This window comes from Polyodon spathula, chromosome 46, assembly GCF_017654505.1.
Source record: "Polyodon spathula isolate WHYD16114869_AA chromosome 46, ASM1765450v1, whole genome shotgun sequence".
NCBI lineage: Eukaryota > Metazoa > Chordata > Actinopteri > Acipenseriformes > Polyodontidae > Polyodon > Polyodon spathula.
In genome coordinates, this window is record NC_054579.1 from 49,491 (window position 1) to 68,852 (window position 19,362).

The 19,362-nt window shown below is 45.9% G+C and overlaps 1 protein-coding gene across 1 annotated transcript in view; it reads left to right on the top strand.

Annotated features, from left to right (window-relative positions):
• The first annotated feature begins 1,084 nt into the window (after positions 1–1,084).
• LOC121306058 (trichohyalin-like) overlaps positions 1,085–19,362 on the top strand; it is a 19,054-nt gene continuing 776 nt past the window's right edge. The window contains exons 1-6 of the mRNA XM_041237762.1: positions 1,085–2,222; positions 3,389–4,569; positions 8,415–8,535; positions 10,334–10,935; positions 13,522–14,032; positions 18,194–19,140. Coding sequence (XP_041093696.1) covers positions 1,322–2,222; positions 3,389–4,569; positions 8,415–8,535; positions 10,334–10,935; positions 13,522–14,032; positions 18,194–19,140 — 4,263 coding nt within the window. The 5' untranslated portion in view covers positions 1,085–1,321. The remainder of the gene's footprint in view (positions 2,223–3,388; positions 4,570–8,414; positions 8,536–10,333; positions 10,936–13,521; positions 14,033–18,193; positions 19,141–19,362) is intronic.

Below are 19,362 nucleotides of genomic sequence, written 5' to 3' on the forward strand. Positions count from 1 at the left end.
TGGTCAAGATTATGAAGCGGAATCTGAGGAGAAAATAAGTTATCAGGTAATTATTATTATTATTATTATTATTATTATCGGGTGGCTTAATATATGTTTCTAATTATATTTACAAGTTTAAACACGAATGAATAAAACACTTCGGGTTTGAATTTTGTATTTTGCTAAATTGCGTTGATTTCTTATTAAGTCGGCGGCCGCTGTTGTGTTTAAATGTCTTTTTTTTTTTTTTAAATATGAATGAAAACAATGTTATATTCGGGTGCGGGTTTTGTATTTTTTTGGTTAAAATGTGTGGAAAGTTGATTTCTTATTTGGCGGCGTCTTATTTAGAAACCGTTTTTAATTTGTTTTTTTGTTTTTTGGGGGGGGGGGGGGTTGCCTGGACACGGCCCCGGGGAACCGCGCTGTTAAAACCAGTTTGCACTGGGAATGAGAAGCCTCTGAAGCAAGTGGGTTTTTCTAGTGGTTCCAGTCCCTGTTGTTTAAATCTCATTCTCGTATTATCCGCGCATTGCAATCTGAAGAAACCTCGCCAGCGCACTCGAGCAAATGCGATCCCGTGTAGGAGCAGCAGCGACACCTTCTTATTAACGCAACACAAGCGGCTGCTTTCATCGGCTCCTGGGCCGGTGTGTTGCTGCAGCACCTGGCTGTGCGGTTTATCCCGACGTCACGCCCTAGAGACACGCCCCCCGCCCCCCCCCCCCCCCCCCCCCGAGTGAGGGGGGGGGGTAAAGGAGGGGGGGGGGGTAAATTATAAAAAAATTTCCCGCCCCGCCCCTCGCCTGTCTCTCGCTTCCTCATTTTTAAAAGCATCGCCACAGCGCCCCTGTAGAGAGAGACAGAGAGAGAGAGAGAGAGGGGTGGCAGCCGCAGGTTTTCAAAAAGGTGAGTTTAAAAACATTACTGTCTTATTAAAGTCGAGGGCGGTGTAATAATAACCCGACTGCATCGAAACAAGAGTTTTATTAGATTGCAGGAAAGAACGAAAGAAAGAGAAAGAAAGAAATGGTTTAGTTTCGGTTTCAGGTTCAAACGAGCTCAGTTGTTTTGTTTTGTTTTTTTTTTTTTTTTTTTTTTTTTACAATCTTATTCGATAAAATAAACGCTATTTTCTTTATAATACGTCTCGACGTTGCCTGCTTTATTGAGTGGGATAATCTGCAGTATAAAATCCATGACCACACCCGTCTGTGATTACAAAGTGAAAGTAAAATAAAACAACAATAAATAAAACGCGCGTTAGTGTCTCAGCAGCAGCCCTGGCTTTCATTTCTAAGAGGAGCAAACTGTTCTTTCTCTAACAGGGCGGGGGATCATGTCTGAAGAACAAGAGGCTGAAGAAACTGTTTCTCAAGAGCTGCACAGCCCCTCTGAGCTGAGGATCGTGCTGCTTGGGAGAGGCTGGGCTGGGAAGAGTCCAGCAGGAAACACCATCCTGGACAGAACAGAGTCTATATCTGGATTCAGCTCCTCTGCAGTAACGAGAGAGTGTGAGAAGAGAGCAGGAGAAGTGTCTGGGAGACGGGTCACTGTGGTCGACACTCCAGACTTGTTAGACACAGACCGGGTTGAGATTGAGAGATGTGTTTCTCTGTCTGCCCCGGGACCCCACGCTTTCCTCCTGGTGATACCCGTGTATACAAAAGAAATGACTGACTCTGTCCGTGAGTCTATAGTAGAAGAGTGTTGCGAATCCTTTGATAAAGTGCAGGAGCTGTTTGGTGAGAGAGCTGTGAGGAACACGATGATCCTTTTCACCCGCGGGGATTATCTGAGAGGCAGGACGATTGAGCAGCACATTGAGGAAGCTGGTGAGGAGCTCCAGCAGCTTGTTGAGAAATGTGGGAACAGGTATCATGTTCTCAACAATGAGGACAGGAGCGATCGCACTCAGGTCACACAGCTCCTGGACAAGATAGACAACATGGTGAAGGGAAGTGGAGGCTGCTACCTCCCAATATCATATGAGATTTACCAGCAGGTAGAAGAAAGGATTAGACTAAAGGAACAGGAGCTCAATGAGAAACACAAAGAGGAGCTGAGCAGGAAAGAAGAGGAGATGAAACAGAAATATGAGGAGGAACAGAGGAGGAGAGAAGAGGAGCTGATGGAGAAGTTGAGGAAGGAAATGAAGGAAGAGGAGCTGGAGAAAGAGGCAGAGGAGTCCAAGCTGCCTGTCAGGAGAAGGAACAGCATTGAAGGAGATCGTCCCAACTGTAAGTATTCCTTTTATTCCTCCCCGACTGTCAGTTCAGTAAAATCATCTTTCTGAGCCAAATATGAAGTTCAGTCTTTCTGTGGGACCTCTTGAGGCAAAATTATTATTCCAAGCTGCCTGTCAGGAGAGGGAACACCATCCAATTCTTACCCTCCAGGAGTAAGTTTGTTTAAGATTGTTCTGAAAATAATATTTAGAAAACTTTCACAGGCTCTCACAAGGCCACCATGGAACAGAATGAGCCTCACAGTTTAATAACATTTTGAAACCCTTAACTGGGTTATGAAGTTACATGAATACATGCTGTGTGAGGTGGGAATGGACCTGTCTTCCTCTAGCTAATAATGGCTGTTATATACAGTGTATGCTGTGTGAGTATGCTGTGTGAGGTGGGAGTGGACCTGTCTTCCTCTAGCTAATAATGGGTGTTATATATACAGTGTATGCTGTGTGAGGTGGGAATGGACCTGTCTTCCTCTAGCTAATAATGGCTGTTATATATACAGTGTATGCTGTGTGAGGTGGGAATGGACCTGTCTTCCTCTAGCTAATAATGGCTGTTATATATACAGTGTATGCTGTGTGAGGTGGGAATGGACCTGTCTTCCTCTAGCTAATAATGGCTGTTATATATACAGTGTATGCTGTGTGAGGTGGGAATGGACCTGTCTTCCTCTAGCTAATAATGGCTGTTATATATACAGTGTATGCTGTGTGAGGTGGGAATGGACCTGTCTTCCTCTAGCTAATAATGGCTGTTATATATACAGTGTATGCTGTGTGAGGTGGGAATGGACCTGTCTTCCTCTAGCTAATAATGGCTGTTATATATACAGTGTATGCTGTGTGAGGTGGGAATGGACCTGTCTTCCTCTAGCTAATAATGGCTGTTATATATACAGTGTATGCTGTGTGAGGTGGGAATGGACCTGTCTTCTTCTTTTGCAGTGTCTGAAAGCAAAGTGGAGAGCAAGGTGTTCAACCCCCCCAGCAGTGAGTGAGATTGAAATTGTTCTTCTAGGATAGAAATGAGTTTGTTCCATCAAGGTGAAATAATACAGAACTGAACCCTAATTGTAGGGTTTCAGCCGACGCTTATTCTGGTGGTAAGTAAGCTTGTTTCTCACTTTGATTATGATATATATATTTTTTGTTGTTTTTCAGTGTCTGGAGGTGAAGGAGAGGCTCCCCTTGCAGATAACCAAGCGCCTCCCAGCCCCCCTGAGCTGAGGATGGTGCTGCTTGGGAAGACTGGGGCTGGGAAGAGTGCAGCAGGAAACACCATCCTGGGCAGAGAGGAGTTCAGATCTGAAGCCAGCTCCTCTGCAGTAACGAGGGAGTGTGAGAAGAGAAAAGGACAAGTGGCTGGGAGACCTGTTGCTGTGATCGACACCCCAGAGCTCTCTCAGGACAAACTCCAGATTAGGAGCTGTGTCTCTCTGTCTGCCCCGGGACCCCACGCTTTCCTCCTGGTGATACCGGTGGGCCGATTCCCAGAGGAAGAGAGGAGAGCGGTGGAGACAGTCCAGGAGATATTCAGTGAGGAGGCTGTGAGGAGCTACACGATGCTGCTTTTCACACACGGTGACAAACTGAAAGGCAAGACCATTGAGGATTATATTCAGAGAGGCAGCAAGGAGCTCCAGCAGCTTGTTGAGAAATGTGGGAACAGGTATCATGTTCTCAACACTGAGGACAGGAGCGATCGCACTCAGGTCACACAGCTCCTGGACAAGACAGACAACATGGTGAAGGGAAACAACGGCAGCTACTACACCAGTGAGATGTACCAGCAAGCAGAAGAGAAGGCTGGAGAAGTGAGGCTAAGGAAGAAGAGAGAAGAGCAGATTGACAGGGTGGGATATGAAAAGAGCAAACTGCTAAAGGAGAGGCCAGGAGAGCTGGAGCTACAACTGGAGCTGAGGAGAGAGAAGGAGAAATCCAGAGTGCTGGAGCGGGAGCTGAAGAGAGCACAAGAGGGGGAGCAAGAGCTGAAGAAACAGAGGGAGAAAAGGAGAGAGCTGGAGGAGGAGCAGGAGAGAGAGAGGGAGAAATCCAGAGTGCTGGAGCGGGAGCTGAAGAGAGCACAAGAGGGGGAGCAGGAGCTGAAGAAAGAGAGGGAGAAAAGGAGAGAGCTGGAGGAAAAGTCACCTGAAAATCAATCTCTCAGTTCCTCAGCGGCAGTATTTGGAGGGTCAGTAGGGGCAGCAATAGGGGCCGTAGCTGGAGTCATATGGGGGCCAGTAGGAGCTGCAGCAGGAGTGCTGATAGGAGCTATACTAGGAGCAGCAACAGCAACAATATTAGGAACACAGGCAGCAAAAGAGCCACACAAAACACAGCGATGATAACATGGACCACACTGATGTGAAAACTGCACCAGGCTTCCAATGCAGAGCTCTTACAGCCGTCACTGTCTGTACCTGTAATGAATAAGCCAGTGAGAAGCAGGCGTTCATATGACACTAAATGCATTGTAAGACTTTAGAAATCATCTTGTACTTTAAATCATTTGTTTAATTGCTTCATAGATTCTAGCCAGCTTTAATATGCTGTGTATTATCTATCTATATTGTGTGAATTACATGCAGCAAAGTAATTGAAATATAATCACTGCGCTCGGGAGCCTTGCTTTCAAAATGAAATAAAAGCAAGAAAAGGTCATTTGTTTAATAATGCCATACGCTCTACATGATGTCTGTAAGTTACTGTGTAGGTTTAGAATTACATTTCTACTGTATACATGTAATATTGTATCTGTGGGGACCAGTTACTCGAGACATCTTTCATTACTTCATTACTAAAAACAGACTTAAATATGCTTCATCTTCAATGTGTCAGCAAGGTAACATCAGCATTCGATTGAGAGACAGAGTGGAAAGAAGCAGGCAAGACACGGGCTGAGTTTTTTTTTTTTTTTAAGTTTATTTAAAAACAATGCTCTCTTACACCCCCGGAGGCTCGTGGTGGTGGTGCGACGGGAGGAGGAGGGGGGTCAGAATTTGAGGAGGGTCAATAAACCCTCTCTCCCCCCCCTTCTCTCTGTCTCACTCACTCACACACACACACAGATTGACTACCGGAGATTTATAAAAAGCCAGGTACAGAATGATCAATAAGTTATACACGGGTAGAAAAATCAGAAAAAATAAAAACCATCAATCCTCCCAAAAAAAAAAAAAAAAAAAAACAAAACAAAAACCCTAAACTCTATTCTGGCAGTGCACGATGTACAGCAGATAAATAAAAATTTTTCTCTTATTTTTCCGGGAGAGAGGAAACCCCATCGAATACTGCATGGTTATGCGATTTCTATACCGTACTAGCTACAATGCAGCAAGGAAACATTCACACAGTATATATATATATATATTTAAAACGAGACAGTCTGCTAGAGGACTCTGCCCCCTAGTGTACACAAGAGCCACTGCAAGCAGCGCGACACAAACACACTGCTACTGAAACAGTCCGGTCTGAACTCCACACTGCCCCCTAGTGTACACCACAGCCATTGCAAGCAGCGCTACACAAACACACTGCTACTGAAACAGTCCGGTCTGAACTCCACACTGCCCCCTAGTGTACACCACAGCCATTGCAAGCAGCGCTACACAAACACACTGCTACTGAAACAGTCCGGTCTGAACTCCACACTGCCCCCTAGTGTACACCACAGCCATTGCAAGCAGCGCTACACAAACACACTGCTACTGAAACAGTCCGGTCTGAACTCCACACTGCCCCCTAGTGTACACCACAGCCATTGCAAGCAGCGCTACACAAACACACTGCTACTGAAACAGTCCGGTCTGAACTCCACACTGCCCCCTAGTGTACACCACAGCCATTGCAAGCAGCGCTACACAAACACACTGCTACTGAAACAGTCCGGTCTGAACTCCACACTGCCCCCTAGTGTACACCACAGCCATTGCAAGCAGCGCTACACAAACACACTGCTACTGAAACAGTCCGGTCTGAACTCCACACTGCCCCCTAGTGTACACCACAGCCATTGCAAGCAGCGCTACACAAACACACTGCTACTGAAACAGTCCGGTCTGAACTCCACACTGCCCCCTAGTGTACACAACAAACATTGCAACTAGCGCTAAACAATCTGCTAACTTCTCTAGTGTTTTAAGAGTCAGGTCTTAACGCTGCTAAACTCCACACCCCCTCCCCCTAGTGTATACAATCAGAGCAGGTACAGCACGGTACAGAACACTGCCACCAAGTGGTCAAATCAAGAGCAGCACCTTCAGAGAACATCAGAAAATAAAAAAAAAAAAAAACACAAAACTGGTCTGTGTAGATGTAATCAGTCAGTCAGCTGTATGGCTGTAGTTTGTACAGTTGTACCTGACACTGTCCCAAAAGCATCAACTGACTCAAGACAAAACCATGTTAAACTTGCATCTACGTACATAACTTAGTGTTGGTTTTTCAAACGCCGCCCCCTAGTGTGTAAAACAGGCAGTGTCTCCAGGAGGCAGCGCAGTCTAGTGTCCAGCTTGAATCTGCTGTTACTGTCACCGACCGCGGACCCACAGACAGGCCGTGGAACGGTTTGCCAGCCAGCGCTCTGCATCCACGAAAAGGGAAGCGGCGCTTTCTACTGGAAAGCTTTCTAGTGTCTCGATACCGAGTGAACACCAAGCCACTGTTACAGGAACATGTGGCTAGAAACCTGGTTCCAGGAGACCTAGTCTGAGGTCGCTGTATCCAACCCCCCCACCCCCCACCAGGTCTCCCCTGGTGTACCCCTGAAACCTTGTCTCCTGAAACCAAGTTCCAAGGCATGCAAAGTGGTCCCGTGTTCCCTCCAGAGTACGTCAGCCCAGGCAGTGACTGTAATGCAGCCCCCTTAGTGCTTAGTGTAGAACTCAGCTACTTCAGAATTGCAGAGGTTTAAATAAGACAGGTGGACTGTATTGCTAGTCTCCTCCTGGTGGTGGTTCGGGAGCATTACAGGGCGCTGAGACACAAAGGGCAGGTTTTATAATACACTCTAGAGCTGGCAGGTGTCTCAATCAATTAATCAATCAGTCACTCAATCAATCAGGGTCCGGGAGGGACATTTACTCCACTCCGAGTTTAACAGGGAAGATGAACGATTGCAGGGTCTGGACAGACGGGGGTTTATTTCATTGGTTTGATTAAAACGATTCAGAGCAGGAGAGGCAGCACTTTGTCCTTCTCTGCTCTACAGTAAGGGTCCACGAATGGCAAACTGTGAAACGGGGGTGTATTTTCTATTGCAACACCGGGATGCTGTCCGTGTCAAGGTTCGAATTTTTCATTTGATTTTATTTATTTACACAAAAGTTTATTTATTTTTTTTGTTTGTGAATGTTTCCTCGCTGTAACATTTCTAAAACTAAAATATTTATATACATTGGAAAAAAAAAATTAATAAACAGTCAAGAAGAAATTTGAAAAAAAAAAAAAAAAAAAACACACGAGTGGTCACCGCGGCCGTCACCACTTCTTGTTTCCCGTAAAAAAAAACTTGAGAGACATACTCAACCTTTTACAAGAGAACGTTGAACGTTTTAAAAAAAAAAAAAAAGGCACGATATGAGCCTTTGGCGAGCAAACTTTTAAAAAAATGTGCTAAACGGACCCCATCCCTGCGCCCCAACCCATAACGAAAAACATAAAAAGCTGTAAACTCGCTCTGACACACAGCTAAAAACAATCATTTTCTGCCCCTCGCTCTCCTTTTTTTATTCACCCCCACGCAGAATAGCGATTTTTTTCCTCTTTTTTTGTTCAAACAAAGAGGTAAAATTACAATGTCCTTCACAGGAAGTCTCCCTCCCAATTTAGCTAAAAGGATCAGGATTTTCCTTTCCTATTTCCCTTTTCAAGTGCTTGTTTACAACTTTACTAGGGGGGGTGGTGGAGGTCTCGAAACCGGGCTTCTTGGCAACTTGAATGTGGAACCAGAGATGCTTACTCTACCCACATCCGACCGACAGGTGGCGTACAGTGTCACAACAGCTGCCCCTGTGGACGACCGGGATTGGCGCGGCCCTTGCTTCGGGACCGTGGCTGACGGGACACAGGAACTGTGGTAAAAGTGACCTGCCTCCCACCTTTCATTTCACAAGAAGTGATTTCAGTCAGTGGGCAGTGGAAGTATCAGTGTGTTCATTTACAGCAATAAAACATTAAACCATATAAGAGGCGCAGCGGCACTGAATCAATAAAAACAGTAGAGATCAAGCTACCTTTGGACTCCAGCGCCGTTGCCTTCAATAGGGAGCAGAAGAAGGGAGAGATGGCGGCCGCCGGTTCGGGCCCTGGTGAGTTATTCCTTCAGATCTTCATTTCTGTGAAGAATCGGTTCTCTTAATGTTGTGCTGGACAGCAGGACTCTTATAACAAGTACAGAGTCACTCAGTGAGAAACAGTGACAAGAAACAAGCTAGAAATCAATGTGAGAGACTGGGCAGGGCAGGTATTTAGAGACTGCGCAGCGAGCAATCCTTGTGCTTTTCAAAGCTTGCTTGGGCTAGAGTCTTGTTTTTAAATTGTATTGAAAATTAAGTTAAAAGTAATAAAACAAAAACTTTATAAACATACAAAAATATGAATGAGGCAATTCATGGAAGGCTGGGCGCACACCATTCCAGCCAGATATGAAATCAGCTTTTAATATACAACGGCATTGTTCTGTAGAAACCTGCCTAAGGCTGTATCTTTTTGGTTTTAATATTTTAATTAAATGAATAAAATACATTTTCAAAACTGAAAACGACACGTCATCCACGGAAGCCTGGCCACGCACTATTCCTGAGGTCAGCTTTTTAACATGGCAAATGTGATCAATTAATTTCAAATCTAATAAAACGAGCAGAGCTATTAAAGGAAACAGTGTAATTTCTAAACCTGGAGGGCAGGGAGGAGAGCGGGTATTTTGTGTTTTAGACGGGTTCTCATACTGTAGATATACAATGCTGTTTTTTTAAATGTAAGACACCGCACCTGAAATTCACAGGACAGAGTCCGACAGGCAGTGATAGAAACTGACATTGAAGAGAGAAGGAGATTTGATATCTGCTCTTCAGTTGTAGCTGCGCTGCCAGAGACACGCGTGTAACACAGGCTAGAGCAGACCAGCCTGTATAGAGTTAAGAGCGAACAGCGCCATCTAGTGCAACTAGACCTGAAGAGCAGCACCTGAAATTTTAGACAAAGCACTTTGATGAGAATAATAATAATAATAATAATAATAATAATAATAATTGCATAGAACTGTACAGAATTATTGCAAAATAATAATGATAATAATAATTGAGGAAGTGAGGTTTTTTTTTATTATTTTTTTAAATCATATTGGTCAACGATTTATAAATATACAGCATCTACAACCTCGTTGAGAGAAAATCAGATTTGATATTCTGGATTATTAATCTCATTTGGTAAGAAACGCTTGGCAATGAAATGAAATTGAAATCGAGTTTCCTATAAAAGAGCGGCGCTGCGAAGCGGCTTCATTTTCAAGGCTGCCAGACACGAAGCGGAATTGGATCACAAACAGCCAGCAGACACGACCCCGGGGAACCGCGCTGTTAAAACCAGTTTGCACTGGGAATGAGAAGCCTCTGAAGCAAGTGGGTTTTTCTAGTGGTTCCAGTCCCTGTTGTTTAAATCTCATTCTCGTATTATCCGCGCATTGCAATCTGAAGAAACCTCGCCAGCGCACTCGAGCAAATGCGATCCCGTGTAGGAGCAGCAGCGACACCTTCTTATTAACGCAACACAAGCGGCTGCTTTCATCGGCTCCTGGGCCGGTGTGTTGCTGCAGCACCTGGCTGTGCGGTTTATCCCGACGTCACGTCCTAGAGACACGCCCCCCGATCTTATTTGATAAAATACAATCTTATTTGATAAAATAAACGCTATTTTCTTTATAATACGTCTCGACGTTGCCTGCTTTATTGAGTGGGATAATCTGCAGTATAAAATCCATGACCACACTCGTCTGTGATTACAAAGTGAAAGTAAAATAAAACAACAATAAATAAAACGCGCGTTAGTGTCTCAGCAGCAGCTGTGGCTTTCATTTCTAAGAGGAGCAAACTGTTCTTTCTCTAACAGGGCGGGGGATCATGGCTGAAGAAACTGTTTCTCAAGAGCTGCGCAGCGCCTCTGAGCTGAGGATCGTGCTGCTTGGGAGAGGAAGGGCTGGGAAGAGTGAAGCAGGAAACACTATACTGGGCAGAGCGGAGGGAAGATCGGGATTCAGCTCCTCTACAGTAACGGAGTGTGTGAAGAGAGCAGGAGAAGTGTCTGGGAGACGGGTCACTGTGGTGGACACTCCAGACTTGTTAGACACAGAGCGGGTTGAGATTGAGAGATGTGTTTCTCTGTCTGCCCCGGGACCCCACGCTCTCCTCCTGGTGATACCCGTGTGTACAAAAGAAACGATTGACTCTTACTGTGAGTCTATAGTAGAAGAGTGTTGCATATCCTTTGATAAAGTGCAGGAGCTGTTTGGTGAGAAAGCTGTGAGGAACACAATGATCCTTTTCACCCACTGGGATTATCTGAGAGGCAGGAAGATTCAGCAGTACATTGAGGAAGCTGGAGAGGAGCTCCAGCAGCTTGTTGAGAAATGTGGGAACAGGTATCATGTTCTCAACAATCAGGACAGGAGCGATCGCACTCAGGTCACACAGCTCCTGGACAAGATAGACAACATGGTGAAGGGAAGTGGAGGCTGCTACATCCCAAATGAGATTTACCAGGAGGTAGAAGAAAGGATGAGACTAAAGGAACAGGAGCTGAATAAGAAACACAAAGAGGAGCTGAGCAGGAAAGAAGAGGAGATGAAACAGAAATATGAGGAGGAACAGAGGAGGAGAGAAGAGGAGATGAAACAGAAACATGAGGAGGAACAGAGGAGGAGAGAAGAGGAGATGAAACAGAAACATGAGGAGGAACAGAGGAGGAGAGAAGAGGAGCTGATGGAGAAGTTGAGGAAGCAAATGAAGGAAGAGGAGCTGGAGAAAGAGGCAGAGGAGTCCAAGCTGCCTGTCAGGAGAAGGCACAGCATTGAAGGCTTACCCCCCAAGAGTAAGTTCATTCAAGTCGATTAGAGTCGCCCAAAGAGGACCGTATTAGTGTTCTTTTCCTTTTGCTTTTCAGTTACTGTAAGTCGGCTAACAAATAAAATTAAAAAGGAATGCACCGTTATTTTGTACTCCTCTATTTTCAACGATAAAAACCCAAAACAACAAGATCCACACACACCTCAACGTAACACATATCAAATCACACACCACCACTCTCACGTCAACACGTATCAAGGTGTGTGTGTGAGAGTGCCATCTGTGTACAAAAGTGTGTGTGTGAGAGTGCATCTGTGTAGTTTAGTGTGGCAGACGCCTGCTACCGTACTCATAGTCGAAACCACACATCTCACCTCTTCACGGTACACGACGCATAATCCAAAACACGTGACGCAGAACAACTCACGTACTGATATCAAATCAGCACACCGCTCTCCCGTACTCATCATCGCAATCACCACACACTCTCACGTACACATATCAATCACAACACCACTCTCACGTTCCACATATCAAAGCACAGTGTGTGTGAGAGTGCATGTGTATAGTTTAGTGTGTGTGTGTTAGAGTGCATGTGTATAGTTTAGTGTGTGTGTGTTAGAGTGCATGTGTATAGTTTAGTGTGTGTGTGAGAGTGCATGTGTATAGTTTAATGTTTGTCTCTATGTGCATGTGTATCGTTTAGTGTGTGTTTGTATGTGCATGTGTATAGTTTAGTGTGTGTGTGAGAGTGCATGTGTATAGTTTAGTGTGTGTGTGTGAGTGCATGTGTATAGTTTAGTGTGTGTGTGAGAGTGCATGTGTATAGTTTAGTGTAACTCCAACACAAATAGCAAATCACAATGTGTGTGTGTGTTGAGTGCATGTGTATAGTAACCACACAAACAAACTCTCACGTACACATATCAAAATCACCCACACACAACTCTCCCGGCATCAGTATCGAAATCACCACACACACTGAGTGCATGTGTATAGTTTTGTGTGTGTGTGAGAGTGCATGTGTATAGTTTTGTGTGTGTGTGAGAGTGCATGTGTATAGTTTAGTGTGTGTGTGAGAGTGCATGTGTATAGTTTAGTGTGTGCCTGAGTGCATGTGGGTAGGGCAGGGTGTGTGCTGTGTGAGGTGGGAATGGACCTGTCTTCCTCTAGCTAATAATGGCTGTTATATATACAGTGTATGCTGTGTGAGGTGGGAATGGACCTGTCTTCCTCTAGCTAATAATGCCTGTTATATATACAGTGTATGCTGTGTGAGGTGGGAATGGACCTGTCTTCCTCTAGCTAATAATGACTGTTATATATACAGTGTATGCTGTGCGAGGTGGGAATGGACCTGTCTTCAAAAACGTCACAGAGGACTTGCGTTTCACCTCTTGCTTCTTAGCTCCCGAGGTTCGACGGACAGTTACTCTTCTTTTTTTGATCGTTCCTCTAGTTGGGTTGACTTCTCACTCACGCTAACTTTTAACAGAAGATCCTAATACTTTACTCAACCAAGAGTCAGTTCCACTTTATATGTCTTGACTGGGGGTTAACATTCTACAGTCGGCTGCGAATAAGACCACCGATTCATGCTAACAAACAACTTTCTCCTGGGATATATATATATATATATTTTGTTGTTTTTCAGTTTCTGGAGGTGAAGGAGAGGCTCCCTTTGCAGATAACCAAGCGTCTCCCAGCCCCCCTGAGCTGAGGATGGTGCTGATTGGGAAGACTGGGGCTGGGAAGAGTGCAGCAGGAAACACCGTCCTGGGCAGAGAGGAGTTCAGATCTGAAGCCAGCTCCTCTGCAGTAGCGAGGGAGTGTGAGAAGAGAAAAGGACATGTGGCTGGGAGACCTGTTGCTGTGATCGACACTCCAGAGCTCTCTCAGGACAAACTCCAGATTACGAGCTGTGTCTCTCTGTCTGCCCCGGGACCCCACGCTTTCCTCCTGGTGATACCGGTGGACCGATTCCCAGAGGAAGAGAGGAGAGCAGTGGAGACAGTCCAGGAGATATTCAGTGAGGAGGCTGTGAGGAGCTACACGATGCTGCTTTTCACACACGGTGACAAACTGAAAGGCAAGACCATTGAGGACTACATTGAGACAGGCAGCAAGGAGCTACAGCATCTTGTTGAGAAATGTGGGACCAGGTATCATGTTCTCAACAATATGAACAGAAACGATCACAGTCAGGTCACACAGCTCCTGGACAAGATAGACAACATGGTGAAGGGAAACAACGACAGCTACTACACCAGTGAGATGTACCAGCAAGCAGAAGCAAAGATCAGACAAAGACAAGAGGAGATACTGAAGGAGAAGGAAGAGACAATACTGAGGGAGGAAGAGGAGCTGAGGGCAAAGCACCTGAAAGAACTGGAGAACACAGACATGAAGATGAGATTGGAAATCCAGAAAAGAGACGAGAAGATCAGAGAGCTGGAGGAGAGGATCAGAGAGCTGGAGGAAGAGCTGAGGAAAGAACAGGGAGAGAATCACAGGATCAAACTGGAGGAAGAGCTGAGGAGAAAGAGAGAGGAGAGAGAAAGAGCGGAGCGAGAGAAGGAGGATTGCATGGAAAAGGGGGAGAGAGAGAGGGGAGAGTACGAGGAGAAACACAGGAGAGAGATAGAGGCGGTCAGGCAGCGCTACGAGGAAATCATCAGACCAAAAGCAGAGAGATTCAATGAGTTTATCAGCACGTATGAAAAGCCCGCTGAAGCGAGAGGAGAAAGTAACTTTCCGCTGATCCCCGCACTACTCACGTCACGTCGCGGTGACTCTCCTCCCCGACTCCGTTCCCCGTCAGAATGTGTGTCAGTAGGTCTGCCGTTATCTCTTCTCTGTCGCATCCCCGTCATCATTACGTGCGACGATTCCTTCGTTATTCTCTTTCCTCGTCGAGTTTCCCGTCACTAAGTCATGTCCTCGTCGTCGCGACTCTCCTTCTCTACGCGAGCCCTTGTCATAAAACGTGTGTCTATCGCTACCGTTATCTCCGTCGTGTGTCCTTGGCAGTTCTCGTCTGAGACATGGGGTGGTGCTATTGAACAGGGGGTGGTGTTATTGAACAGGGGGTGGGGTTATTGGACATGGGGTGGTGCTATTGAACAGGGGGTGGGGTTATTGGCTCTCGGGGTGGTGTGGGTGAACAGGGGGTGGGGTTATTGAATACCCTGTCCCTCCCCACATTCCCAATTGGACTTACGATATTGGTATAATAGATAAAAATGTGTTAAATTTACTTCTGTGGTCAACTTTTACTTACTTTAGAAGTTGTATGTGTGTGTGTGTGTGTGTGTGTGTGTGTGTGTGTGTGTGTGTTATGACTCGTTCTATACTGCAGGTTATTTCAGAAGCACTTGTTCTGGTTCACCCTGTAACAATATAAACACTGACTAACACTAACGAGCTGTTACAATAGGGTCTCCATATCAATGAAGGCTTAAAGTCTGTTGTCACTGTTTGTACTGGACTGGACCACGAGATGTCAGTATACAACCAAATAATAAAATACATGCGACTGCCGTGGGATCTGAAGCCATTTTCCTGGATTTTGAGGGACAACGCCCTCTTTTCTGGTCTCATGCAATTGCACTGCAGTGTCCGTATCCAGAAGCCGCACTTGAGGGTCAGTGTGCACTTCAGTGCATAGGGCCAGTAGGAGCCACACACGGAGCACTCCAGTGAGCACAAACACTCGGGTGTTTTATTCTTGAGAATGAACGAGCTGCTTCTCCTCCTCTTGTTTGTCTCTTTTCTTATATTCTCATGTATCTGAACCTCCTTGTTCAGGGACTCGGTCCGTTTCAAAGGCCCCCGGGAGATCAAGTTTGAAGCGGCTTCGCTGTATCAAACCCCAAGTCTCCCCCGGTGTGCCACAGATCGGTCTGAAACCTAGTCTCTTGAAACCAAGTTCCAAGCCACAAAGTAGATTCAGTGTCCACTCAGCATCCTCAGCTTAAGAGCTGTGATTTTTTTTTGTATGACTTAAGAAATATAGATTTTTATATTTTAACTAACAGGTCACTTTTTTTTTTAGTTGAAATGAAATAAGAAAGTTTGTCTTAGACTTGTTGATAAATCTGCAATGTTTCATATGCTTTCACTAAGTGATATTTAACAATAAAATATAAATCACATATAGAGTATTATTCAAAAGTGGAATATAATTTTCCAGTGTATAATGAATAAACCCAGTTTAACACTAATGAATACTCCTTCCGCAGCTGAGCACCGAGATGCTGTGTATCGCAGAGGACTATAAGGTGTGTGCATCAAGCAGTGTATTAATAAAAGTGTCACTATAGACTACCTGCAAGCCTGTGTGTGGATCCCTTCATTCCCCAATCTGAGCCTGGATACAGGATAACCAGCCCTTCACAATTCACATGCGTTTGCAGGGTTTGTAGTGACCTCGGGGGCTCTCAATGATCAACGCCTCTTTCAATGGGGATTATTCCCTGTGTTGTTGTTCAGTGTGTGATCAGCCCCTTCATTAAAGCAGGTGGGAGTCCCAGGGAGCAGGTTCTGGTTGGCAGCGCTGGCCTGGGATACAGGGAGGGGAAGGGTGCTGGTGTTGGTTCAGCTCTCACCTGGTCCCAGCTTGCAGTGGGATGACACGCCTCTCCTATCTGCTGCTGGGCACATATTGCACAGTTCAGTATCCCACTCATTGTGAGGGACTCTGTAACAGAACAGCAGGTTCTGGTCTCGCTGCTGCGGTTTTATATCAGGCTGCTGTTAATGTTAACCCATTCAGACCCCACTGTCTTGTTACTGTCCCCCCTTTCCCTTGTTATGATGTGTGGAATCACCCGCAACGCTTCTTCCTGCAGTCACTCGCATGCACGGGGTTTATTTTTTGCATTGATTGTATTTGTGAATCTGCGTTGCTTTGGCTGCGAGTTCAGAAAGCCGCTCTTCAGTCGCTTCATTCTCGATGCCTGTGCTGAGTGCGCGCATTGCAGCGGTTCCGCTCCGGGGCTGTATTTGAGGGTTCACCGCTCCGCATCAAACCCACAGTAATGCCACCTGTTCAAACCCCGATACACGCCTCCCTGACGCTGCAGGCGGGAGCAACTCGGGGGGGTTGAAAATGAGGGCTCTGACTGCTGAAGAGGAGAGAACTGGTAGGAGAAGCCCCGGGGTTACTGCTGCTTGTACCCACACCTGTAAGTCCGCGCTTTTATTGAGGGCTTGTACCGTTTACACATCTGCAGCCATTGCCCGCCAAAAATGCGTCACCAGCACACAGCGGCGCGCACCGGGAGCAGCGCGAGCTGCCGATTCAAACTGGAGGAGTTCGAATCTCAACGGCTGAAGCGGCGCTGCCTGAATATTTCAGCGCGGAGTTAAAGATTAAAACAACGACAGCAAAGACACGAATAAATATAGTTTAAAACAATATACGCGGCTATAAATACAGGAGACGAGCCTCGCTTACACGCGGGGGGGGGCGGGGGGGGGGGTCCTGGGAAAAATGTTAACGGGATATAATAAAAACAAAATGGTCAAGATTATGAAGCGGAATCTGTGGAGAAAATAAGTTATCAGGTAATTATTATTATTATTATCGGGTGGCTTAATATATGTTTCTAATTATATTTACAAGTTTAAACACAAATGAATAAAACACTTCGGGTTTGAATTTTGTATTTTGCTAAAAATTTAACGCAACTAAAGAATAATTACAGCCGCCGCGACAACACAAAATTTACAAAAAAAATTTCAAATTATACTTACTTTTTTACAATATAACCCCACCCCAAAACATGACAAAACTCAAATTACACACCTTCCTTTCACTAACAATCAATCGCCGCAGAATAACCTTTGGCAAAATTTTTTGTTTTGTTTTGGGGGGTGGGGGGGGGGTGGGGGGGTTGCACCTTGCCGGCCCCTGGCGCGACAATTTTGTGTGAGAACGTTCCCTTACTCTCGGAGACTTGTCTGTTCACCCAAAAAGGATCAACCAAGGTTCAGGGCCACAATTAAGAGTAAGAGCATGAATAGGCGCGTAACGTGTAGACTTCTTTCTGTTGGAGCGGTCGCGTAGAGCTCGTTTACGGCTAAGGCCATCCGTCGTCGTGCTTGGTGAAGAATAATTGCGTTGGGTTGTTTGCGCCGACTGAAGTAGCCCGAGGACCCGCCACACAGCGAAGGTCGTGGACCAGACACGCCGAGCACGCCAAATAGGTGCTGCAAGTTCAGTGGATCGGCTGTAGCGGGGGTTGGTGGCGGGGCTTGGTGTGGGGGCGGGATGCGGGAGCGGGAGCGGTAGGAGTAAAAAATTTGGCGGTTAGCGTTGACGCGGGGAGATCTCTCTCCCGCCCGCGAGAGAGAGGGTGAGCGAGAGAGAGAGAGAGAGAGAGGGAGGAGAAAGGGAAAGAGAGAAAGAGAGAAAGAGAAAGAGACGAAAGAGAGAGAGAGAGAGAGGAGAGAGAGGGGGGGGGGGGGGGGTGGGGGGGGCAGCGCTCCAAAAGTTTTCACACTCAACAAATTTTTTGTAATGACAAATAATTCAGCCTCCGACCACATATTATTGGCTGCGTAGCTTTGTTCGCAAATAATCGGAAGTCCCTTTTTCCTGTTCTTCTTTATTTTCCAATCAAAGCCAAAGTCCAAAGTTTGACTCGCTGTGCTCAAGTTTTTTCAACAAGGTCAAGTATCAAAACCAAAACAAACGCTTTTTTTTTACAATCTTATTTGATAAAATAAACGCTGTTTTCTTTATAATACGTCTCGACGTTGCCTGCTTTATCGAGTGGGATAATCTGCAGTATAAAATCCATGACCACACCCGTCTGTGATTACAAAGTGAAAGTAAAATAAAACAACAATAAATAAAACGCGCGTTAGTGTCTCAGCAGCAGCCCTGGCTTTCATTTCTAAGAGGAGCAAACTGTTCTTTCTCTAACAGGGCGGGGGATCATGGCTGAAGAAACTGTTTCTCAAGAGCTGCTCAGCGCCTCTGAGCTGAGGATCGTGCTGCTTGGGGGAGGATGGGCTGGGAAGAGTGCATCAGGAAACACCATCCTGGACAGAGCGGAGGGAAGATCGGGATTCATCTTCTCCGCTGTAACAAAGGAGTGTGAGAAGAGAACAGGGGAAGTGTCTGGGAGACAGGTCACTGTGGTCAACACTCCAGACTTGTTAGACACAGACCGGGTTGAGATTGAGAGATGTGTTTCTCTGTCTGCCCCGGGACCCCACGCTTTCCTCCTGGTGATACCCGTGTATACAAAACAAACGATTGCCTCTCACCGTGAGTCTATAGTAGAAGAGTGTTGCAGATCCTTTGATAAAGTGCAGGAGCTGTTTGGTGAGAGAGCTGTGAGGAACACGATGATCCTTTTCACTCGCTGGGATTATCTGAGAGGCAGGAAGATTCAGCAGTACATTGAGGAAGCTGGAGAGAAGCTCCAGCAGCTTGTTGAGAAATGTGGGAACAGGTATCATGTTCTCAACAATAAGAAGAGGAGCGATCGCACTCAGGTCACACAGCCCCTGGACAAGATAGACAACATGGTGAAGGGAAGTGGAGGCTGCTACCTCCCAAATGAGATTTACCAGCAGGTAGAAGAAAGGATGAGACTAAAGGAACAGGAGCTGAATAAGAAACACAAAGAGGAGCTGAGCAGGAAAGAAGAGGAGATGAAACAGAAACATGAGGAAGAACAGAGGAGGAGAGAAGAGGAGCTGATGGAGAAGTTGAGGAAGCAAATGAAGGAAGAGGAGCTGGACTTTCTCCGCTCCTTAGGAAAAAAAAGCTGCCTGTCAGGAGACGGAACAGCACAATTCTTACCCCAGCAGAAGTTTGTTTATATGTTCGTATGCTGTGTGAGGTGGGAATGGACCTGTCTTCCTATAGCTAATAATGGCTGTTATATATACAGTATATGCTGTGTGAGGTGGGAATGGACCCGTCTTCCTCTAGCTAATAATGGCTGTTATATCTACAGTGTATGCTGTGTGAGGTGGGAACGGACCTGTCTTCCTCTAGCTAATAATGCCCGTTATATATACAGTGTGTGCTATGTGAGGTGGGAGTGGACCTGTCTT